Consider the following 25,131-nt stretch of genomic DNA (forward strand, 5'->3'; position numbering starts at 1 on the left):
GCCTGCTAGCCTTACTGAGTTGACAGGAACATTAGCCTGCTAGCCTTACTGAGTTGATAGGAACATTAGCCTGCTAGCCTTACTGAGTTGACAGGAACATTAGCCTGCTAGCCTTACTGAGTTGATAGGAACATTAGCCTGCTAGCCTAACTGAGTTGACAGGAACATTAGCCCCAGCTATTTAGGAGGGATCTCACACCTGGCACAAATTATTATCTAGTTCTGTTTTTCCTGCCAAGGGGTGCCGTATACCTGCGCCCAGAGGGGAGTAGCTCAAAGTCCGGGTACAGGAGGTGGCTTGGGTCTAAAATGATTTTGTGAGCCTTGGGGAGGGCCCTGACCTTAAAGAGCTCATCCAGGCCTGTCTGTTTGACTCCTATTACATTGCAGAGGGCCCTGACCTTAAAGATCTCATCCAGGCCTGTCTGTTTGACTCCTAGTACCTTGCAGAGGGCCCTGACCTTAAAGATCTCATCCAGGCCTGTCTGTTTGACTCCAAGTACCTTGGGGAGGGCCCTGACCTTAAAGATCTCATCCAGTACCTTGCTTGCTGTGGTGATAATCCTTCTCAGCATATTTCTCTGGTTGACAGTGGCATTGCCAATCCAACAAACAATACAAAAAGTTAAACTACTCTCAATTAAAGATTTGTAAAACAGAGTCAGTATAGTACAGTCAACATTAAAAGATCCCAGCTAGTGTGTGTGCATGATGGTTACCATCATGGACGCACAACCACACGCACACACCCCAGATAACCATCATGCACACACACACACACACACACCCCAGATAACCATCATGCACACACACACACACACCTACATGGCCACACACACACACTCCCCAGATAACCATCATACACACACACACACACACACACACACACACACACACACACACCCAGATAACCATCATACCCACACACACACACCAGATAACCATCATACACACACACACACACACACACACCCCAGATAACCATCATACACACACACACACACACACACACACACACACACACACACACACACCAGATAACCATCATACACACACACACCCCAGATAACCATCATACACACACACACACACACACACACACACACACACACACACACACACACACACACACACACACACACACACACACACACACACACACACACCCCTAGATAACCATCATACACACACACACACCCCAGATAACCATCATACACACACACACACACACCCCAGATAACCATCATACACACACACACACACACACCACAGATAACCATCACACACACACACACACACACACACACACACACACACACACACACACACACACACACACACACACCCCAGATAACCATCATACACACACACACACCCCAGATAACCATCATACACACACACACACACCCCAGATAACCACCATTCACACACTTACTGTGAACTGGATCTGACAGCCTCCCATGATGTAATCCAGGAAAGAATACATCTTGATGATCTGCCATTAGAAAGAACACAGTTAAAGGAAGCCTCTCCCTGAGTGTGTGTGTATTAGTTTGTGTTAGTTTGTGTGTGTGTGTGTGTGTGTTTGTGTTAGTTTGTGTGTGTGTGTGTGTGTGTGTGTGTGTGTTTGTGTTAGTTTGTGTGTGTGTGTGTGTGTGTGTGTGTGTGTGTGTGTGTGTGTGTGTGTGTGTGCGTGCGAGTGTGAGTGTGAGCATGAGTGTGTGTGCATGTGTATGTGTGTGAATACATCTATAAAGTGCATGTAGAAATAACACGAGTATACCGCTATTAAATAGCAGAGTAACAATTTGCTTACTGTACAAGGGCATTCATAACAGCTTTATAAGTGTTTCAATGCTATTTCAATAGGATTCTAAACCATATGGATAAAGAGAGAGTGATAGGAAGGAAGGAGGAGTGTTACCTTACAGTGGTTGAGGACGACGACACCAGAGTTTCTGTAGTTTTTCTTCTTCACCTGGTACTTAGGGTTTATACAGTCCCATTGCATCTACACGTACACACACACCCACATGCAAATGCAAGTATTCTTTTTTTTTGACATATTAAAGTAAATCATTCATTTTTAGCCATAACATTTTCTCATTAAGGATCAGGTTAAGTTTAGGTTGGGTTAAGGTTGGTTTAGGGTTAAAGTTAGGGTTGGGTTAGGTTAGGTTAGGTTAGGGTTAGGGTTAGGTTTTAGGGATGGGTTAGGTTTGGGTTAGGTTTTAGGGTTGGGTTAGAGTAAGGTTTGGATTAGGGTTAGGTTTTAAGGTTGGGTTAGAGTAAGGTTTGGATTAGGGTTAGGTTTTAGGGTTGGGTTAGAGTAAGGTTTGGGTTAGGGTCAGGTTTTAGGGTTGGGTTAGAGTAAGGTTTGGGTTAGGGACAGGTTTTAGGGTTGGGTTAGAGTAAGGTTTGGGTTAGGGTGTACCTGTCTCCCTTCCAGGTCTGTGCGTATCTCCTTATAGGTGGTCTGGAACTCTCCAATGAAGTCGTGCTTCCCATTGGAGTCCCAATCATACACTGTGCACTGAAAAACACACACGGAAATGCCATGCTGAATGATTGATGGCTGGTTTCGGTGGGGGGCCGTGAAATATTAATCTGGAGATGCTGAGAAGGACTCAGCTGGAGAGCGAGAGAGAGAGAGAGAGAGAGAGAGAGAGAGAGAGAGAGAGAGAGAGAGAGAGAGAGAGAGAGAGAGAGAGAGAGAGAGAGAGAGAGAGAGAGAGAGAGAGAGAGAGAGAGAGAGAGAGAGAGAGAGAGAGAGAGAGAGAGAGAGAGAGAGAGAGAGAGAGAGAGAGAGAGAGAGAGAGAGAGAGAGAGAGAGAGAGAGAGAGAGAGAGAGAGAGAGAGAGAGAGAGAGAGAGAGAGAGAGAGAGAGAGAGAGAGAGAGAGAGAGAGAGAGAGAGAGAGAGAGAGTGCTGTGGTTGGGAATAGTCATTAGACAGCTAAGTCGTGTTCAGTGGGGCAACATGAAAACATTTCCAAACAGAGAAACAAAATGTGTCATCATATTTGTAGTATCTCTTCTGTTTTAAAGAATTTTCTTCTGTTTGTGCTAACTGATCACTGATTCAGATCTGACCTAACTCAGTCCCTCTGTTCTACTCAGAGAGTCTATAAACAGGTAACTGTGTGTGTGTTTGTGTTCCCCACTAACAGGGCTGACAAGAGCCACGTGGAGTTAAGAGGGTAGTGAATAATTAATGACCTCATGTTTATTCATGAAGACAATAACGTTTAGAATCAGAGTCCCACCACACACACACACACACACACACACGCTGCTGAGCTAGCTTGGGCATTATTTTGGGGAGGTAACACCAATCTTCAAGTCGTAGGCAAGATTACTTATAATCATCACATGCATGTGGTTCACCAAAATACCTATTTGGTTTGATTATGGTTAGGTTAGAAGACATTATGGTTAGGTTAGAAGACATTATGGTTAGGTTAGAAGACATTATGGTTAGGTTAGAAGACATTATGGTTAGGTTATAGTTGTGATCTTACCTTTAGTTGGCGGTCATGGTCTCCGCTACATAGTGTGTTGAGAGAGACCTTGAATGACTTCCACACCGGGCTGAGGTCGTTCATCACCGTCTGACAACACACACACACCCGTCATTATCATAATCTGCGCTCCTACCGTGTGTGTGTGTGTGTGTGACTTACCTCAGTTCTGTGAACTAGTGATCCGCTGCCATCATCATTTATTCTGAAGATTTCCAAAAACGGATCTGATTTACTGAAGAAATCCTACAGAAAAACAAAGACATTTTGTTTGATGATCAGCTTATTGTTTGATGATCAGTCTATTGTTTGATGATCAGTCTATTGTTTGATGATCAGTCTATTGTTTGATGATCAGTCTATTGTTTGATGATCAGTCTATTGTTTGATGATCAGTCTATTGTTTGATGATCAGTCTATTGTTTGATGATCAGCCTATTGTTTGATGATCAGTCTATTGTTTGATGATCAGCTTATTGTTTGATGATCAGTCTATTGTTTGATGATCAGTCTATTGTTTGATGATCAGCTTATTGTTTGATGATCAGCTTATTGTTTGATGATCAGTCTATTGTTTGATGATCAGCTTATTGTTTGATGATCAGTCTATTGTTTGATGATCAGCTTATTGTTTGATGATAAGTCTATTGTTTGATGATCAGTCTATTGTTTGATGATCAGCTTATTGTTTGATGATCAGCTTATTGTTTGATGATCAGCTTATTGTTTGATGATCAGTCTATTGTTTGATGATCAGCTTATTGTTTGATGATCAGTCTATTGTTTGATGATCAGTCTATTGTTTGATGATCAGTCTATTGTTTGATGATCAGTCTATTGTTTGATGATCAGTCTATTGTTTGATGATCAGTCTATTGTTTGATGATCAGTCTATTGTTTGATGATCAGTCTATTGTTTGATGATCAGTCTATTGTTTGATGATCAGCTTATTGTTTGATGATCAGTCTATTGTTTGATGATCAGTCTATTCCGCTAATTTATATTTTTTATTTAATTTAAATGTATATGCCATTTAGCAGACATTTTTATCCAAAGTGAATTACAGTCATACATGCATAATTGTCTTTAAGGAAGCTAAGGAATAATAAGTTAAGGAATATTCACTCTTCATTTTCTCCTCCTCTTCTCCCCCTCCTCTCCTCCTCTTCTCCACCTTCTCTCCTCTTCGCCACCTCCTCTCCTCTTCTCCACCTTCTCTCCTCTTCTCCACCTCTCCTCCTCTTCTCCCTCTCCTCCTCTTCTCCATCTCTCTTCCTCTTCTCCCACTCCACTTCTCCTCTTCTCCACCTCCTCTCCTCTTCTCCACCTCTCCTCCACCTTCTCTCCTCCTCTTCTCCCCCTCCTCTCCTCCTCTTCTCCCCTCCTCTCCTCCTCTTCTCCACCTCCTCTCCTCCACCTTCTCTCCTCCTCTTCTCCCCCTCCTCTCTTCCTCTTCTCCCCCTCCTCTCCTCCTCTTCTCCACCTCCTCTCCTCCTCTTCTCCACCTCCTCTCCTCTTCTCCACCTTCTCTCCTCCTCTTCTCCACCTTCTCATCTCCCCTTCTTCCCCTCCTCTCCTTCTCTTCTCTTCTCCCCCTCCTCTCCTTCTCTGCTCCACCTCCCCTTCTCCTCTTCTCCACCTTCTCTCCTCTTCTCCACCTCTCCTCCACCTTCTCTCCTCCTCTTCTCCACCTTCTCTCCTCCTCTTCTCCACCTTCTCTCCTCCTCTTCTCCACCTCCTCTCCTCTTTTCCACCTTCTCTCCTCCTCTTCTCCCCCTCCTCTCCTCCTCGTCTCCACCTTCTCTCCTCCTCTTCTCCCCCTCTTCTCCACCTTATCTTCTCCTCTTCTCTACCTTATCTCCTCATTCTCTCCCTCCTCTCCTCATCTTCACCTTCTCTCCTCCTACTTTTCTCCTCTTCTTTCTCTTCTCATCCCCTCCTCCACCTTCCCCTTTCCTTCCCCTTTCCTTCCGCTTTTCCCTCAGTATTATACTCTTTCATCTCTGAAGACATGTACTAATTTTTAAACCCACTGCATTTTGTATGTACACACACACACACACACACACGAACACACACACATAGTCACCTTGTCGTCTAGTTTGCGAGCGCTGAAGGAGAGTTCTACGTAGTCATCATTACCCGATAACTCCTCTGATGTTACCTAGAGCGGAAATACCATCATCATCATCTGAGCTTGTATCGTCTGTTTGTGTGTGTGTGCACGTGCGCGAGCGCGTGTGTGTATGTGTGTGTGCGTGAGAGCTTCGTACTGTGATGGAGGACTTGCTGGTAGTGTTTCCCTGTTTAAGTAACGCTTTGGACAGTTTCCTCTGGGACACGATCTGCAACACACACACACACACACACACACACACACACACACACACACACACACACACACACACAGAAAGACAGACAGACATACAGACAGGTAGAAAACGGTTATAGCAGATTCCGCACTAATCTTTCCTTCTGTCCTTACATGCACACACCTGTCCTCACATGTATTCACATGTCATCACGGGCATTTACCTGTCCTCACGTGTATTCACCTGTCCTCACGTGTATTTACCTGTCCTCACGGGCATTTACCTGTCCTCACGTGTATTCACCTGTCCTCACGTGTATTTACCTGTCCTCACGTGTATTTACCTGTCCTCACGTGTATTCACCTGTCCTCACGTGTATTCACCTGTCCTCACGTGTATTTACCTGTCCTCACGTGTATTTACCTGTCCTCACGTGTATTCACCTGTCCTCACGTGTATTCACCTGTCCTCATGTGTATTTACCTGTCCTCACGTGTATTTACCTGTCCTCACGTGTATTCACCTGTCCTCACGTGTATTTACCTGTCCTCACGTGTATTTACCTGTCCTCACGGGCATTTACCTGTCCTCACGTGTATTCACATGTCCTCACGTGCATTCACTTGTCCTCACGTGCACTCACCTATCCTCACATTCACTCACTTGTCCCAACGTGCACTCCATAGCTCCGAGGAAGTCTGTGTCTCTGAGTCCATTGTGAGCGGAGCTGATGTCATGTAGCTCATAGCGAAGACGCTGAACCTCCTCAAAGTAGAAGTCAACCAGAAACACCTTGGAAAACACTGGATTGATACTGCTACGGATCACCTCTGTCCGGTCCACCTGCACACACACACACACACGCCCACACGCACACACGCAAGTACACACACACACACACTCACGCACACACACACACAAAGGCACACACACACGCAGGCATGCACGCACACACGCATACACACAAACACACTTTCAAGTTGTCACACAAGTACAATATCCAATGGTGATTATTGTAAACAAACAAGCGGTAATGTTTACAATTCAGCACCATTGAAGCGGACAGCGACATCATTCTCAGGCTCAGCACTACATGGCAGTGGACAGCAATAGTTTCAGGTCCCCACCGGGAGAACCTCTGGAGATAATTCCACCAGTAAGGCCTTACAGTTAGTAAGAAGACTAAAAGCCTGGAGCTATGAATTCTCTTTGTCAGCCTGTTCAGCAAAAATCTTGAATTGTTAATAATAGTGAACAAATTGCAACTAAACCAAAAAAGACCTCTCCTTTGTTTCTTCAAAATTCCAGCCACATAAGGGGAGCAGATTGTTTAGGATTTAGAGACATCTAACTGCATTCTCCTGATAAACCACTCCAAAGAATTTGGTTCTGGTCTTCTGGTCTTTACTAAGAAGCTTTAAACTCTCAGAGGAAAGAAACTACTTCTGTGGCTGCGGGTTGAACGAGTGAGAGAGAAAGAGAGAGAGAGAGAACGAGAGAGAGAGAGAGCGAACGAGAGAGAGAAAGAGAGCGAACGAGAGAGAGAAAGAGAGCGAGAGAACGAGAGAAAGTGAGAGAACGAGAGTGTGTGAGAGAGAGAGAGAGAAAGAGAGAAAGTGAGAGAACAAGAGTGTGTGAGAGAGAGAGAGAGAGAGAGAGAGAACGAGAGTGTGTGTGTGTGTGTGTGTGTGTGTGTGTGTACTGTGGCAAAATACAAAGTCAGCTTTTATTTTCTTATCGAGTCAGGCACAGAGAGACAGAGAGGGAGAGAAACAGGGCAGAGAGGGAGTGAAAGAAAGCAAGATGGAGGGAGAGAGTACCTCGAACCACTGCCCGTGTGACTGCATCTTGAGTACAACACAGGGGTCTGGTTTAGAAAGGGCATCTCGGTCTGAGATCCCTCGACAAGCCACTCTCAGCTCAACCTGTCATCAATAAATACATTATTTGATTGATCAATTTGTCAATGAATCACTTTGTTAATCAATCAATCAATCAAGTGTTAATGAGCTACCTTGGTCAGACAGGAAGAGTTGCACAGGCCGAGGGTCGCCTCTGCAGACTCATAGATGTTACTCATGCTGGACACACACAGGACCTGCAGACACACACACACACACACACACACACACACACACACACATACAGAAACACACACTTAAGTGAGAAAACACATTACACACACACTTTAGGGAGAACACACAATCCTAAACAAACCCCTCTGTTACAACAGAAGATGCTCTTATGTTCAAGGTCAGAACTCACACAGACAAACACACACACCGTGCTATGTTTCAGTTTTTGGACCATTTTACATTCTATTCTGCATTCTATTCTACATTCTAGTGTAGTTTAGTCAACATTCTAGTATACCCTCTACATTTAATATTCTATAGTTTAGATCAAGGATGTCAAATTCATTCCATGGAGGGCTTAGTGTCAGCTGGTTTTTGTTTTTTTCGTATCAAATAATACCTCGACAACCAGGTGAGGGGAGTTCCTTACTAATCAGTGACCTTAATTCATCAATCAAGTACAAGGGATGTGCGAAAACACGCAGACACTCAGCCCTCCGTGGAATTAATTTGACACGTGGTCTAGATTAATCCTCCATCAACTTCAATCTGCACTATTATACAGTATGTGTTCTCTCTCTCCATCTCTTTCTCTCTTTTTTTATGCCACTGCCTGCAGTTTGGTAGCAAACTCAATATGACCCAGTTCTGTTCCAAGGTATGCTCTCTCCGTCTCTCTCCCGTCCCCCCTCTCTCTCACTATCTCTTCCTCCTCTCTCGTCCTCTTCCTCCTCTATATTTCATGCGCTCAGTGTGTGTGGATGCTGGGGTGATTATTTTTAGCTGAGATAATCAGAGTAGGGAATAACAAATGGACAGATAATGAATTCTATATCTGAGTATCTCTCCGTCCAATCACAACTTTACAAGGCAGCAACAGAACCAATCACTGCTCAGAGATCCACTACCCTTGACCCTTGACCTTTAGATGGACTCAGTAACATGGGGACAATTCCAGTGTGTGTGTGTGTGTGTGTGTGTGTGTGTGTGCGCGTGCGTGTGTGAGTGATGACATTAAGGACATTAATAATAATGAATAATGAATCATTAGGGCAGGAAGGTCCATGCTGAGTAATCCCTCCACAGGCGTAGAAAGCTACCACATCACTCTCTCTCTCTCTCTGTCACCTGTGGCACGCACGCACGCCCACACAAACATACATACACACTGAACCTACAATCCCATAACATAACACTGCAAACCATAACTCTTATGTTATTGAGCAGGGTGTGTGGCATGTAAAAAACAAACATCCAAAGCCTTTGTCAAGTTATAACATGCACACGGGGGTGTCCACACACACACACACACACACACACACACTCACTCAGCCCAGTGCCCATCCATACCTTATTAGTGTTCCAGCCAGTAACTCACCTCAGGTACCAGATAGAGACGGGCAGAGCAGTGAGATGAAGGAAACTTCACTGCTGGGCGGAATCACAGTGACTTCGCCGTCCTCACACACTCTGCACCCATCCCGCTTCTCTCTCTCTCTCTTTCTTTCCCTCTCTCCGTACGTCAGCTAAGCAGTAGGTACTGAGCCTTGCACCTCAAGCCATGCGCAGACAGGGGATACAGTACATCAGGGTCCTCACGGTATGAATGAAGAGAACATCTCTCTCTCTCTCTCTCTCTGTCTCTTTATCTGTCTCTACTTCTGTCTTTCTCCCTCCCTCTGTCTCCTCCCAGTGAATTATGATGAGGAGGGTCGCACAGTGCCGGTTAACGGTAGTTAGTTAGTATCGGTAGAGCCACGGGGAGCAGCAGGCAGGGGGTACAGTGACGGTACAACGGCGTGACCCAGTGGTGGATAGAAGTGACTGCACTTTACTGTGTGATGAGCTGGCCCATCCATTCAACATGTAATCCAGATCAGAATAATCCTGCTGTGTTGTGTTAGATTATCATATGTTATCCCCATCAGATTTGGTCCTACCTTTTTTGGATGCAACTTTGCACGCAAGACAAATCTGAACTAAATATATGTGATACCACATCATATGTTTTTACAACAATGATTATATGACATCAAATGAATACACAGGACACTAAGGGTCCCGGATACAGAGTAAACCCTGCACTAAAAAGCATACTCAATAGTGAATCTCCACTGAAATAGATTTTTAGTCCAGGATTATATACAACTATAAAACAACACACAGGATAATTTTGACCATGATGAAACATTCCATAAAACGGTCCCCAGAGAGCAATTGATGGTTACAGAATGAGTACCTATATTTCTATCTGATAATATAATAAGCTAATTATATTGGCAATAAAGAGTAATATGGTTACAGCAACTCTATGAAATGTTGAAAAGTATCTAAACTGGAATACATTTAACAAAACACAATGTAAACGCATGAGTAAGTCACTTAATATACACCAATCAAAAAATTCAAGTGAAGTCCTTCACTCTGGATCTTATCTGTAGTTAGCATGGATCTGTTTATTTAATTCGTTGTTTAATTAATTAGGCAAATGTTTATTGTGTTATTCTTCTGGACGACCACGCCCAGTACTGTGCGTTACATCCGGGTCTTTGTTGGTTGGCAGCAGTGAAGATGGCGGCGTCAGGGAGGAGTACATTATTATCCTCCAACAACAGTGGACTAAACAGCACAGCCGAACAACCAAATACTGAAGACGAAGATGGACAGGATTTATGGTGGGAACAACTGACACCTGCCTGTTTAGATCCAGGAGGAGCTTTTCGATGGAGAGCGACTGTTATTGTTCAGACTCCGAGTGACAGCCCGTCTAACACAGCTAGCAGCGGTTAGCCCATTGATGCTAGCAATAGAGATTGGCTAGGTTTACGAATGAATGATGATGCTGTCTGATGATTGCGTGGTTTATTTAGTGAGCTAGCATTTCTGCATCGGCTTTTAGATTGACTAGCCAGCGATAGCTAGCATTGGTGAATGCTGCTGGTGATGATAAGCTAGTTAACTAGCTAGTCAGTGGAATGATTCTATTAGATGTACATGTAGACAGTCAGCTAGCTAAATTAGCTAGTGAACGGTCTGCTCTATCCATCTATCCGCAGGTCTGCTATTCTGAGCGAAGTATCGACTCACTCCAGATCTAAACTACCGTCCGGGAAAAATGTGCTGGTCATGGGTGGGTATCTGTCTGTCTGTCTCTTTGTGCGTGTGCTAGCTGTGATGAACCTCTCCCCCACCCTGTCTTCTCCTATTACAATGATGGACCAATATGATACCAGCTATCAGTCAAGCTTTATGTTGCTTTTATATGACATTGTGTAGAATGTGTGTGTGTCTAGCAATCCTTGTCTGAGTCCAGTCAGCCACATTCGCCTAGCAGTAACAACCCCAAGGGTAATCCTCTGCTACAGAGGCTAATCAGTATGGCGTGAGGAATGCTGCCTACTCTGCAGTATTTACTGATAGGCCTAATAGTATAATATTGTAATGTATCATTGTTATGTGTTAAATACCTGTCTGACTGTCTTTCGGTGTGTGTGTAGGGGAAGTGGGTTCGGGGAAGACCACTCTGGTTGCTAAACTACAGGGTGTGGAGGACTTCCTGAAGGGGCGTGGCCTGGAATACCTCTACTTTAGTGTCCATGACGACGACATTGACGGTAACCAATCACAGCTTTCATTTGACCTTTTACACCATCATTGCCTTTTAACCACTAGTAGTGCTGAGTGATTAGTCCTTTTCGAGGTCAGATAGGTTGCTTTCGGTTTATAATTATTTTGAATCAGAAAATTTATTAAGAAATAAACATATTCAAATGATTTTGGAGCTTTTTAATTGACATTACAAAACCAAAAATGATCAACATTCAATTTATGGTCATTGTAGTTAATTACAACATTTCTGCGCTGAACAAGGTTGAATATTTGCTTAATGAAAACTACAACGCCCTTTAGCCCAGCATCCCATATACTGTAGTTCTTGACTTGACTTTTTTCGTGAATGGTTTGATTTCTCTCTAGAGAAACAGCGTCCACCCTCGAAATGTTGGTTAATTACTCGGCACTACCTACTAGGTCTGTCTATAATGTGGTGTGGTGTGTGTGTGTGTGTGTGTGTGTGTATGTATGTAGACCAAACCAGGTGTAATGCCTGGGTGTTAGATGGGGATCTGTACCATAAAGGTCTGCAGTCTGTTGCTGTGCAACGAGAGGCGCTTGGTGACTCGTTGCTATTGGTTACTGTGGACCTGTCGCGGCCGTGGGTCGCCATGGAATCGCTTCAGAAGTGGGCGGCTGTCGCTAGGGAACATATCGACAAGCTCCGGGTCCCCCCAGAAACACTGAGGGAGCTGGAGAACAGAAGTGAGTCAAACACACGTCATGTTTTACCCTCTGACCTCTAAACAGGACCCTAAACAGGCCCTAGACCTAACCCTGAACAGGCTGGTACCAGATATATTATTGGCTTGCTCAGCTGACTTTTAGATAGCTAAGCTGCTGAAACTGTGCTGCAGAGGACTATTTGGACATTGTGAAAAGGGTTTTAACCAACTGCACAAAAATAAGACTGTGTAAAGCTCGCTTTCCATCCAATTGGCGACAGATTTTTATGCAAATATGCATAAAGAAAATATTCACATTTCCCCATCAGTGGTGTGTTTCTACCAAACTGACATGTTTCTACCAAACTGACATGTTTCTACCAAACTGACATGTTTCTACCAAACTGACATGTTTCTACCAAACTGACATGTTTCTACCAAACTGACATGTTTCTACCAAACTGACATGTTTCTACCAAACTGACAGGTTTCTACCAACATGTTTCTACCAAACTGACATGTTTCTACCAAACTGACATGTTTCTACCAAACTGACATGTTTCTACCAAACTGACATGTTTCTACCAACATGTTTCTACCAAACTGACATGTTTCTACCAAACTGACATGTTTCTACCAAACTGACATGTTTCTACCAACATGTTTCTACCAAACTGACATGTTTCTACCAAACTGACATGTTTCTACCAACATGTTTCTACCAAACTGACATGTTTCTACCAACATGTTTCTACCAAACTGACATGTTTCTACCAACATGTTTCTACCAAACTGACATGTTTCTACCAACATGTTTCTACCAAACTGACATGTTTCTACCAACATGTTTCTACCAAACTGACATGTTTCTACCAACATGTTTCTACCAAACTGACATGTTTCTACCAACATGTTTCTACCAAACTGACATGTTTCTACCAACATGTTTCTACCAAACTGACATGTTTCTACCAAACTGACATGTTTCTACCAACATGTTTCTACCAAACTGACATGTTTCTACCAAACTGACATGTTTCTACCAACATGTTTCTACCAAACTGACATGTTTCTACCAAACTGACATGTTTCTACCAACATGTTTCTACCAAACTGACATGTTTCTACCAACATGTTTCTACCAAACTGACATGTTTCTACCAACATGTTTCTACCAAACTGACATGTTTCTACCAACATGTTTCTACCAAACTGACATGTTTCTACCAACATGTTTCTACCAAACTGACATGTTTCTACCAACATGTTTCTACCAAACTGACATGTTTCTACCAACATGTTTCTACCAAACTGACATGTTTCTACCAAACTGACATGTTTCTACCAACATGTTTCTACCAAACTGACATGTTTCTACCAAACTGACATGTTTCTACCAACATGTTTCTACCAAACTGACATGTTTCTACCAAACTGACATGTTTCTACCAAACTGACATGTTTCTACCAACATGTTTCTACCAAACTGACATGTTTCTACCAAACTGACATGTTGCGGCTAATCGCAGTGTGATGATGTAGTGCACATTTTTAAAGGTACTTTTTTACTTAACTTTTCATGTACCGAATAAAAATCGCATCCATCGCATTTTCAACTCTACCAATGGTTTTGTTGCGTTATTTAGCAAATGTGCCCACTCTGGTCTTGACACCTGTGCTCTAGCCAACAGTGCAGGTAGACTAGTCTACATGAAGAGATTATTATGGATAAAAGCGAGATTTAAATTTCTGTCAAAAGGCAGTTAAGCATCGATCATCGTGTCACCAGAATGAGACCATCAATATTTTTTGGAAAATAGCATTAAGCTCATCACCCTGTGAAGTTCATCGTAATTTATTTAATATGTAGCCTAATAAACTGCATGGTTTCCTGAGACGTAGTGGGAGGACCCCACACCATATCATCACGTTTACTTTGATATGATGGTTATTATATCAATATTTGCCCATAAAGGCCTTTCCACCTCCATTTCCCGCATAATTAATTTTACAGACACAAAAATACCCCACCATGTCAAACGAACAAATTGTCTGTCGACATTTATGAAATTGTATTGACACATTGGGGCGGCAGGTAGCCTACTGGTTAGAGCGTTGGGCCAGTAACCGAAAGGTTGCTAGATCGAATCCCTGAGCTGACAAGGTAAAAAAAATCTGAACAGGCAGTTAACCCACTGTTCCTAGGCCGTAATTGTAAATAAGATTTTGTTCTTAACTGACTTGCCCAGTTAAATAAAGGTAAAATAAAAACATATTTTAAAAATCAGCTGGTCATGACTTTTTTTTATTTCTATGTGTCAGGTATTTATCTGCATTAACTGATTGGAAGCGGCCTCATTTATCAATATTGTGTAGAAACTATTCTAAAATACTGCTTACGAATGGAATTGATAATGGTCGTACACATAGAAAAAGTGTGATTTATCAAAGAATCCTATAAGAGTCATATATATACACACCGGTAGGAGAGAACCATTTGATAAATAACAATTGTTCTCAGTGCTTTTGCACGACCTTGGCTGTTCTCATTTCAAAACGTCCGTAATTAACCATATGGTGAAAGTCATCCATTTAACCCGTGGAGAATATACAACGCCTTACCGTGAAATAAAACTGCGCAACCAAAAAAAGCCACCAAAAATGACATGAACCAAAATGTTTTATTTGGCTCGCTCCGTTGTGGCTTGACCAGTAAAAATGAAGACATAGCAACAAAGAGAGGACCATTAGGACAATTGAGTTGCTTTAGCAATGGCAAATATACTTCAAATAATAAGCCAACCAACCTCAACAGCTCCCTCAAGTATGCTTTTAGGCCAACATTGTTGTTCTGCAGAATGAACGAGTCGCGCATTCCACCTGGCCACCACATTCAGCAGCATATTTTAAGCATCACCTGGCCACCACATTCAGCAGCATATTTTAAGCATCACCTGGCCACCACATTCAGCAGCATATTTTAAGCATCACCTGGCCACCACATTCAGCAGCATATTTTAAGCATCACCTGGCCACCACATTCAGCAGCATATTTTAAGCATCACATAGCATCACCTGCACATAAAGAGTGGAAGCCTTTTCACATAGTTGAAATCATTTTGGGATGGTGATTTCATAGTGATGTGGGTGTCGTCTATTGGTCCGTTCGTATTTGGGAACCCATTCATTTTCCTGCTGAAAAGTGCCCATTGCCAAATACCAGAGGGTGGATAGCACTTGGAAGTGCACCTGAATGGCATGTGTTTGCTATTTTATAGTAGTTATTAAGTCCTCACAAGAATCCTATTTGACTGGCTCATCGGATATCGTTTCCAAAAACCAATCTGTACTTTCTGCAGAAGAAGTCCCACCTGTCTCTAAAAACGCGCTCTCTGTAAAATGCAGCGTGTGCCAAATCGCCCAACAGAGTAAGATCAGCCATCTCTCATTCCACTTCCCATTATCTGTCTTTTATAGGATTTACATAATGCTTTCACTTTCACACACATCTCTAATTTAACATTTGACTTAATAGGGGTTATTATTGTAACAAATGACTGTATAGGGGTTATTATTGTAACAAATGACTGTATAGGGGTTATTATTGTAACAAATGACTGTATAGGAGTTATTATTGTAACAAAGGACTGTATAGGGGTTATTATTGTAACAAATGACTGTATAGGGGTTATTATTGTAACATGCACTGATGTGGTCAAAATTATGTCGATGTTGCATTATTTCACAATGGAGATACAATGACAGCTTTTTACATTTTTAAAAAAATCTATTATTACTCTCCCAAATTCACACATTTTCCATATATATATTCCCCATTCTATTCTTGACAAGCAGTTTCCTTATTCCACCACTTGGCACTGTGCATGCGCATGGTCATGGCTAAGTAAATGTTCATATGGATAAATCTCACACTTTGCGTGAAAATAATCCCACGCATGGTTTACGCACAGATTTGTGCCTACGCACAGTGGATAAATGAGGCCCCTGCTTTGTGACTGTCTGTAGTGGCCAGACAGTTCCAGGAGTATGTGGATCCTGGCTGGGAGGAGAGCGCCCCCCAGAGGAGGAGTGAGGAGGAGGAGAACGTTCTGCTGCCGCTCGGCGAAAACACACTCACACACAACCTGGGACTACCCATGGTGGTGGTCTGCACTAAGGTACGAACACGCACACACTGGAGTTGTCCCTATTCTATTTGTTTCGCTGTGATGTCATCAGTTGGCTGGAGAAGGAGCATGACTACATATTACCTTTGACCTCTAACCTGTGTGTGTTGCAGTGCGATGCCATCAGTACGTTGGAGAAGGAGTATGACTACAAAGACGAACACCTGGACTTCATTCAGTCATACATCAGACGCTTCTGTCTACAGTGTATCCTTTACACACACACACAGTCCTGTATAGCTATACCTCTAGACTAGGCGGTGTCAGAGGAAGGCCCAAACAATTGTCAAAGACCTCAGTCACCCAATTCATCAACTCTTCTCTCTGCTACTGCATGGCAAGCGGTACCGGAGCAACAAGTCTAGTTCCAAAAGGCTCCTTAACAGCTTCTACCCCCAAGCCATAAGACTGCTGAACAATTAATCAAATGGCCACCCAGACTATTTACGTATGTCCCCACAACTAACCTTGTGGAGACACACGATTCAGTCCCATTCAAAATCCTATTTTCCCTAACCTCTATTTTCCCTAACCTCTAATTCTAAGGGTGTTTTCACACTTGGTCCCTTTCATCTTATTTCTGTGAACTTAGTGCGGTTCGCTTCATTTTTTTGTGCAGTATGAACACTCCAAGGAACGCGGACCCCTTAAAAGAGTGCAAAGCAAACCGAACTGAGACCATCTCGAGAGGTGGTCTGAGTTCGGTTCGCTTGAATTCCGTGGACTGGTTCCACGTCACTCGGGAGGCCTACGGCTTATATCTTTACTAAATGCACTTTATGAGCTTCCAAAATGTAAGTAGGTATACAGTTGAAGTCGTAAGTTTACATACAGTGGGGCAAAAAACTATTTAGTCAGCCACCAATTGTGCAAGTTCTCCCACTTAAAAAGATGAGGGGCCTGTGATTTTCATCATAGGTACACTTCAACTATGACAGACAAAATGAGAGAAAATAAGTATTTGGTCAATAACAAAAGTTTATCTCAATACTTTGTTATATACCCTTTGTTGGCAATGACAGAGGTCAAATGTTTTCTGTAAGTCTTCACAAGGTTTTCACACACTGTTGCTGGTATTTTGGCCCATTCCTCCATGCAGATCTCCTCTAGAGCAGTGATGTTTTGGGGCTGTTGCTGGGCAACACGGACTTTCAACTCCCTCCAAAGATTTTCTATGGGGTTGAGATCTGGAGACTGGCTAGGCCACTCCAGGACCTTGAAATGCTTCTTACGAAGCCACTCCTTCGTTGCCCGGGCGGTGTGTTTGGGAACATTGTCATTCTGAAAGACCCAGACACGTTTCATCTTCAATGCCCTTGCTGATGGAAGGAGGTTTTCATTCAAAATCTCACGATACATGGCCCCATTCATTCTTTCCTTTACACGGATCAGAGAAACAGCCCCAAAGCATGATGTTTCCACCCCCATGCTTCACAGTAGGTATGGTGTTCTTTGGATGCAACTCAGCATTCTTTGTCCTCCAAACACGACAAGTTGAGTTTTTACCAAAAAGTTATATTTTGGTTTCATCTGACCATATGACATTCTCCCAATCTTCTTATGGATCATCCAAATGCTCTCTAGCAAACTTCAGACGGGCCTGGACATGTACTGGCTTAAGCAGGGGGACACGTCTGGCACTGCAAGATTTGAGTCCCTGGCGGCGTAGTGTGATACTGATGGTAGGCTTTGTTACTTTGGTCCCAGCTCTCTGCAGGTCATTCACTAGGTCCCCCCGTGTGGTTCTGGCGTGGAGCCCCAGATCGAGGGAGATTATCAGTGGTCTTGTATGTCTTCCATTTCCTAATAATTGCTCCCACAGTTGATTTCTTCAAACCAAGCTGCTTACCTATTGCAGATTCAGTCTTCCCAGCCTGGTGCAGGTCTACAATTTTGTTTCTGGTGTCCTTTGACAGCTCTTTGGTCTTGGCCATAGTGGAGTTTGGAGTGTGACTGTTTGAGGTTGGGGACAGGTGTCTTTTATACTGATAACAAGTTCAAACAGGTGCCATTAATACAGGTAATGAATGGAGGACAGAGGAGCCTCTTAAAGAAGAAGTTACAGGTCTGCGAGAGCCAGAAATCTTGCTTGTTTGTAGGTGACCAAATACTTATTTTCCACCATAATTTGCAAATAAATTCATTAAAAATCCTACTGTGATTTTCTGGATTTTTTTTTTCTCATTTTGTCTGTCATAGTTGAAGTGTACCTATGATGAAAATTACAGGCCTCTCTCATCTTTTTAAGTGGGAGAACTTGCACAATTGGTGGCTGACTAAATACTTTTTTGCCCCACTGTACACAGGTTGGAGTCATTAAAACTCGTTTTTCAACCACTCCACAAATTTCTTGTTAACAAACTATAGTTTTGGCAAGTCGGTTAGGACATCTACTTTGTGCATGACACAAGTAATTTTCCAACAATTGTTTACAGACAGATTATTTCACTTAACTCACTCTATCACAATTCCAGTGGGTCAGAAGTTTACATACACTCATTTGACTGTGCCTTTATACAGCTTGGACCATTCCAGAAAATGATATCATGGCTTTAGAAGCTTCTGTTAGGCTTATTGACATAATTTGAGTCAATTGGAGGTGTACCTATGGATGTATTTCAAGGCCTACCTTCAAACTCGGTGCTTGACATCATGGGAAAATCTAATAAAATCAGCCAAGACCTCAGAAAGAAAATTGTATAGGCCTACAAACCTGACTCCGTTACACCAGCTCTGTCAGGAGGAATGGGCCAAAATTCACCCAACTTTTTGTTGGAATCTTGTGGAAGGCTACCTGAAATGTTTCACCCAAGTTAAACAATTTAAAGGAAATGCTACCAAATACTAATTGAGTGTATGTAAACCTCTGACCCACTGGGAATGTGAAAAATTGAAATGAATGCTGAAATAATTATTTATCTCTACTATTATTCTGACATTTCACATTCTTAAAATAAAGTGGTGATCCTAACTGACCTAAAACAGGGAATTTTTACTAGGATTAAATGTCAGTAATGGTGAAGAACTGGATTTTAATGTATTTGGCTAAGGTGGGTGTAAACTTCCAACTTCCGAGAACACATTCTGATGGAATGGTTTGTCCTGCACTTTTTAAAAACACAGAGCGCATTGAGTGAATGTTGGAAAAAGATATTGGTTCCTTTCTAGACATAGCAATGTGAATGCAAAGAGGAAATCTGTCCACAACCTTAAACCCAACCTTGAACCCAAAACTTAACCCAGCTCCTAAACATAATTCTAACAATAATTCTAACCTTAACCTTAAACCCCCCCAGAAATAGCATTTGACCTGGGTTTTTAACTAAATGTCCCAGCTGGTCCCCACAAGTATAGTTAAACACGTCCACACACGTGCGCACACACACTTTAACTCTGATCACTTTTTCGTAGCATCATACTAACCCAGACTCCATCTGCATGCAGTGTAAAGGTAGAGACAACATGGCGGTTGATTTCTTTGTGCCTGCCTTGGATCGTGTAGTGAGTGATACTGTCCTTAATGCTGTGTCAGACGGGGCGTCTCTGCTGTATACGTCGGTTAAGGAAATGAAGAATGTGGATGTTCTGTATAAATACCTGGTTCACAGACTCTACGGTTTCCCCTTCCACTACCCTGCTCAACTGGTGGAGAAAGACACAGTCTTCATGTAAGTGTGTTTGTGTGTGTGAGTGTAACCCTGTGTTCTTTAAGTTTGCGTGTGTGTGACCCTGTCTTTCAGTCCGTCAGGGTGGGATAATGAAAATAAGATATCTATCCTCCATGAGAACTTCCAAACGCTGAAACTAGACGACATCTTTGAGGAGGTCATCGTCAAACCGCCTGTCAGAAAGGTACGACCTTTAACCCCTCACCTCTATCTTGTAATTCCCAAAAAAGACTGTTAGTGAACGTCACATTTTCCATTGTATTCTAAACTATAATGATAGATGAATTAATAGGAATCTCTCTCCTCCTCTCTCGTTGTGGACATCCTCTCCTATGTCAGTTTGTTCATGAGAAGGAGATTCAGGCTGAAGATGACCAGGTGTTTCTGCTCAAGCTGCAGGTGAGACTTGACACATGGTGACGTGTGTGGGTGTTGCTCTCTCTCTCTCTCTCTCTCTAATGTGGGTCTTTGTGGTTTCAGTCGCTGCTCTCCAAACAGCCTCCTGCATCTGCCGGACGACCAGGGGTAAGTCTATCTCTCTTTCTTCTGTCTGTCTCTCTCTTTGTCCTCTTTTCTCTCTCTTTTCCTCATTTCTTTCTCTCTCTCTTTAAGATACTGGAAACTGATGTGATCTTGTGTGTGTGACAGGAGTCCAGCAGTAGTAGAGGTCCCAGTGGTTCTCCCAGGACCAGTAATCGTTCAGCTGCAGCCAACGTTGCTAACACCATGCCCCAATCAGGTACGCCATGCCCTGTGCCCCAATCAGGTATGCCATGCCCTGTGCCCCAATCAGGTACGCCATGCCCTGTGCCCCAATCAGGTACGCCATGCCCTGTGCCCCAATCAGATACGCCATGCCCCAATCAGGTACGCCATGCCCTGTGCCCCAATCAGGTACGCCATGCCCCTATCAGGTACTACATGATGTGAATGTGTGTAGCTAATGCCACACACTACAGCAGAAAAGCAATTAGGTATTTTACCACAGACCCTGCTCAAATGTTGCACCTTTTTGTATGACATTCTCCAACCCTCCCTGTGTGTGTAGCAGGTCAGACCAGTGAGGGGGTGCTGGCTAACTTCTTCAACAGTCTTCTGACCAAGAAGGCCGGAGCATCGCCACCGGGCAACAGCACACCAGGGACTGTTCGCAAGTCAGGTAGGACACACACACAACATTATTATATAGGCAGAAGGGGTGTATGTGCCCTGTGTCGCCCTCTTGTGGTTTAAAATATAAATCCAGACAGAGCTGAGTAGCTGTGTGTGTGTGTGTGTGTGTTGCAGGTTCTAAGCTGGGTCTGAGTGATGTCCAGGCAGAGTTGGACAGGATCAGCTGCAGAGAGAATGATGAGACCAACAACAGCAACACTAACAACCCTAACCCCAGTACTGAGAACAACGAAGAACAGACATGAACAGACCACCTCCCTCTTCCTCCCCCCTACCTCACCCCCCCAGACCATACGTGAAGAGAACAAACCTCACCCTCCACCCCCCCAGACATACCCCAGACCAGACCACATGAAAAACCCACCTCCCCTACCTTACCCCCTCCTCACACCCCCAGGCCATACATGAAGAGACCAGACCTCACCCTCCTCCCATTCTCACGTCTCCTGACCTCCCCTCCTCACCCCCCAGTGAGACCACCACATACCAGACATGAAGACACGTCAGCCCTACCTCATTCCCCAGACCATACATGGAGACCAGACCTCACCCCAACAGGCCAGAACAGATTAGATATGAAGACCTTCTTCAGGACGGAGAGGTATGGGGATGGAGAGGGAGGGAGGAGGAAGAAGAGAGAGATGGAGGGAGAGTGGGAGCAGGAGGGGGAGAGAGATGGACAGGTATGGGGATAGATGGAGAGAGGGAGCAGGGGGAGAGAGGGAGCAGGGGGGAAAAATATATATTCCCCTTTCACCAGATGAGGTATTTAGGGTGATCTTGATACTGTAGGATATATTGAAGGATTTATGTATATAGTTGACTGAGATACTGTAGGAATTGTGTGTGTGTGTGTGTGTGGAGAATGGAGAATGTTAGACAGAGCCATGTAAAGAGAGAGTTTGGCCCTTGAGGTTTCAACCAAAAAGCAGCAATCTTCTGAGATGTCACATAACTCTATGGCAGACATATTGACAGAATCATAAACCAAGTTCACTAGTATAACTGACAGAATCATAAACCAAGTTCACTAGTATAACTGACAGAATCATAAACCAAGTTCACTAGTATAACTGACAGAATCATAAACCAAGTTCACTAGTATAACTGACAGAATCATAAACCAAGTTCACTAGTATAACTGACAGAATCATAAACCAAGTTCACTAGTATAACTGACAGAATCATAAACCAAGTTCACTAGTATAACTGACAGAATCATAAACCAAGTTCACTAGTATAACTGACAGAATCATAAACCAAGTTCACTAGTATAACTGACAGAATCATAAACCAAGTTCACTAGTATAACTGACAGAATCATAAACCAGGTTCACTAGTATAACTGACAGAATCATAAACCAAGTTCACTAGTATAACTGACAGAATCATAAACCAAGTTCACTAGTATAACTGACAGAATCATAAACCAAGTTCACTAGTATAACTGACAGAATCATAAACCAAGTATTAGAACTATAACAAAGTCCTTATGGATGGATGAATGGAAGGTTCATCCACTGTGGCAGGCAACAACATGGCTTCCGGCCGGCTCTAAAGTGGGCCAAACTCTCTGTGACTGCTTTTAGATGTAGATATAGATGGGGAGGGGGTGTAGTTGAGCTTTATTTGTACAGTTAGGAGAAGCACTAATGGTTTATAACCCAATAGTTAATACAAGGAGGGAGGGATGGCCGGGGGCACCTGGAAAGTGTACAGTCCCTTTGTCTTGCTGTAATCTGATTGGTCCGTTATTTCAGAACTGTAACCTGATTGGTATGTTATTTAATTGTTCTGTGGTGGCATTTGTATCATCAGGTCTATAATGAGTCAAATAAAGGTGTATTTATTCTGACTGTCTGTCTTTTCCTAAACCCGTGTTTGTATTTCAACAGGTGTGAGTTTGCCAATTTTTTTTAAATCAAGAAAAATATTTTGTAAGTAAGAACATTTCAGGTCTTTCATTTACATGATTTGTGCAGTATATTTTTGGTATTTTATTAGGATACCCATTAGCTGTTGCAGAAGCTACTCTTCCTGGGGTCCACACAAAACATGACATTTAATATAGAACATTACAGAAGCAGAAGCTACTCTTCCTGGGGTTCACACAAAACATAAAACATGACATTTAATATAGAACATTACAGAAGCTACTCTTCCTGGGGTTCACACAAAACATAAAACATGACATTTAATATAGAACATTACAGAAGCTACTCTTCCTGGGGTTCACACAAAACATGACATTTAATATAGAACATTACAGAAGCTACTCTTCCTGGGGTTCACACAAAACATAAAACATGACATTTAATATAGAACATTACAGAAGCTACTCTTCCTGGGGTCCACACAAAACATAAAACATGACATTTAATATAGAACATTACAGAAGCTACTCTTCCTGGGGTCCACACAAAACATAAAACATGACATCATACAGAACATTAATAGAACATTACAGAAGCAGAAGCTACTCTTCCTGGGGTTCACACAAAACATAAAACATGACATTTAATATAGAACATTACAGAAGCTACTCTCCCTGGGGTCCACACAAAACATAAAACATGACATTTAATATAGAACATTACAGAAGCTACTCTTCCTGGGGTCCACACAAAACATAAAACATGACATTTAATATAGAACATTACAGAAGCTACTCTTCCTGGGGTCCACACAAAACATAAAACATGACATTTAATATAGAACATTACAGAAGCTACTCTTCCTGGGGTTCAACACAAAACATAAAACATGACATTTAATATAGAACATTACAGAAGCTACTCTTCCTGGGGTCCACACAAAACATAAAACATGACATCATACAGAACATTAATAGAACATTACAGAAGCAGAAGCTACTCTTCCTGGGGTTCACACAAAACATAAAACAGGACATTTAATATAGAACATTACAGAAGCAGAAGCTACTCTCCCTGGGGTCCACACAAAACATAAAACATGACATTTAATATAGAACATTACAGAAGCTACTCTTCCTGGGGTCCACACAAAACATAAAACATGACATTTAATATAGAACATTACAGAAGCTACTCTTCCTGGGGTCCACACAAAACATAAAACATGACATCATACAGAACATTAATAGAACATTACAGAAGCAGAAGCTACTCTTCCTGGGGTTCACACAAAACATAAAACATGACATTTAATATAGAACATTACAGAAGCTACTCTTCCTGGGGTCCACACAAAACATAAAACATGACATTTAATATAGAACATTACAGAAGCTACTCTTCCTGGGGTCCACACAAAACATAAAACATGACATCATACAGAACATTAATAGAACATTACAGAAGCAGAAGCTACTCTTCCTGGGGTTCACACAAAACATAAAACATGACATTTAATATAGAACATTACAGAAGCAGAAGCTACTCTCCCTGGGGTCCACACAAAACATAAAACATGACATTTAATATAGAACATTACAGAAGCAGAAGCTACTCTTCCTGGGGTCCACACAAAACATAAAACATGACATTTAATATAGAACATTACAGAAGCTACTCTTCCTGGGGTTCAACACAAAACATAAAACATGACATTTAATATAGAACATTACAGAAGCTACTCTTCCTGGGGTTCAACACAAAACATAAAACATGACATTTAATATAGAACATTACAGAAGCTACTCTTCCTGGGGTTCACACAAAACATGACATTTAATATAGAACATTACAGAAGCAGAAGCTACTCTTCCTGGGGTCCACACAAAACATAAAACATGACATTTAATATAGAACATTACAGAAGCTACTCTTCCTGGGGTCCACACAAAACATAAAACATGACATTTAATATAGAACATTACAGAAGCTACTCTCCCTGGGGTCAACACAAAACATAAAACATGACATTTAATATAGAACAT

The 25,131-nt window shown here is 42.5% G+C and overlaps 2 protein-coding genes across 3 annotated transcripts in view; one reads left to right on the forward strand and one right to left on the reverse strand.

The window, feature by feature from the left end:
• The window catches only part of cpne4b (copine 4b), an 18,486-nt gene extending 8,898 nt beyond the window's left edge, over nucleotides 1-9,588 (reverse strand). Inside the window, exons 1-11 of the mRNA XM_036953265.2 lie at nucleotides 9,286-9,588; nucleotides 7,847-7,930; nucleotides 7,653-7,757; nucleotides 6,496-6,675; nucleotides 5,794-5,865; nucleotides 5,610-5,684; nucleotides 3,682-3,765; nucleotides 3,520-3,609; nucleotides 2,435-2,533; nucleotides 1,925-2,011; nucleotides 1,436-1,495 (exon numbers count right to left, since the gene is read on the reverse strand). Coding sequence (XP_036809160.1) covers nucleotides 1,436-1,495; nucleotides 1,925-2,011; nucleotides 2,435-2,533; nucleotides 3,520-3,609; nucleotides 3,682-3,765; nucleotides 5,610-5,684; nucleotides 5,794-5,865; nucleotides 6,496-6,675; nucleotides 7,653-7,757; nucleotides 7,847-7,912 — 918 coding nt within the window. The 5' untranslated portion in view covers nucleotides 7,913-7,930; nucleotides 9,286-9,588. The remainder of the gene's footprint in view (nucleotides 1-1,435; nucleotides 1,496-1,924; nucleotides 2,012-2,434; nucleotides 2,534-3,519; nucleotides 3,610-3,681; nucleotides 3,766-5,609; nucleotides 5,685-5,793; nucleotides 5,866-6,495; nucleotides 6,676-7,652; nucleotides 7,758-7,846; nucleotides 7,931-9,285) is intronic.
• An 848-nt stretch (nucleotides 9,589-10,436) lies between these two features.
• dync1li1 (dynein, cytoplasmic 1, light intermediate chain 1) lies at nucleotides 10,437-23,067 on the forward strand. Of its 2 annotated transcripts, none has more exons than XM_021572496.3 (13): nucleotides 10,437-10,582; nucleotides 10,964-11,037; nucleotides 11,405-11,521; nucleotides 11,994-12,224; nucleotides 16,211-16,362; nucleotides 16,485-16,578; nucleotides 19,904-20,039; nucleotides 20,112-20,223; nucleotides 20,379-20,438; nucleotides 20,520-20,564; nucleotides 20,688-20,778; nucleotides 21,088-21,198; nucleotides 21,327-23,067. In XM_021572496.3, exons 1-13 carry the CDS (start codon nucleotides 10,479-10,481, stop codon nucleotides 21,455-21,457), a joined length of 1,458 nt encoding a protein of 485 aa, XP_021428171.1. In that variant the 5' UTR covers nucleotides 10,437-10,478; the 3' UTR covers nucleotides 21,458-23,067. The 2 variants fall into 2 exon arrangements, with proteins under 2 accessions (XP_021428171.1, XP_021428172.1); XM_021572497.3 differs by having other exon boundaries at nucleotides 21,091-21,198.
• Nucleotides 23,068-25,131: the final 2,064 nt, after the last annotated feature.

The sequence above is a fragment of the Oncorhynchus mykiss genome, chromosome 18 (genome assembly GCF_057628025.1).
Source record: "Oncorhynchus mykiss isolate SJ-2025 chromosome 18, ASM5762802v1, whole genome shotgun sequence".
NCBI lineage: Eukaryota > Metazoa > Chordata > Actinopteri > Salmoniformes > Salmonidae > Oncorhynchus > Oncorhynchus mykiss.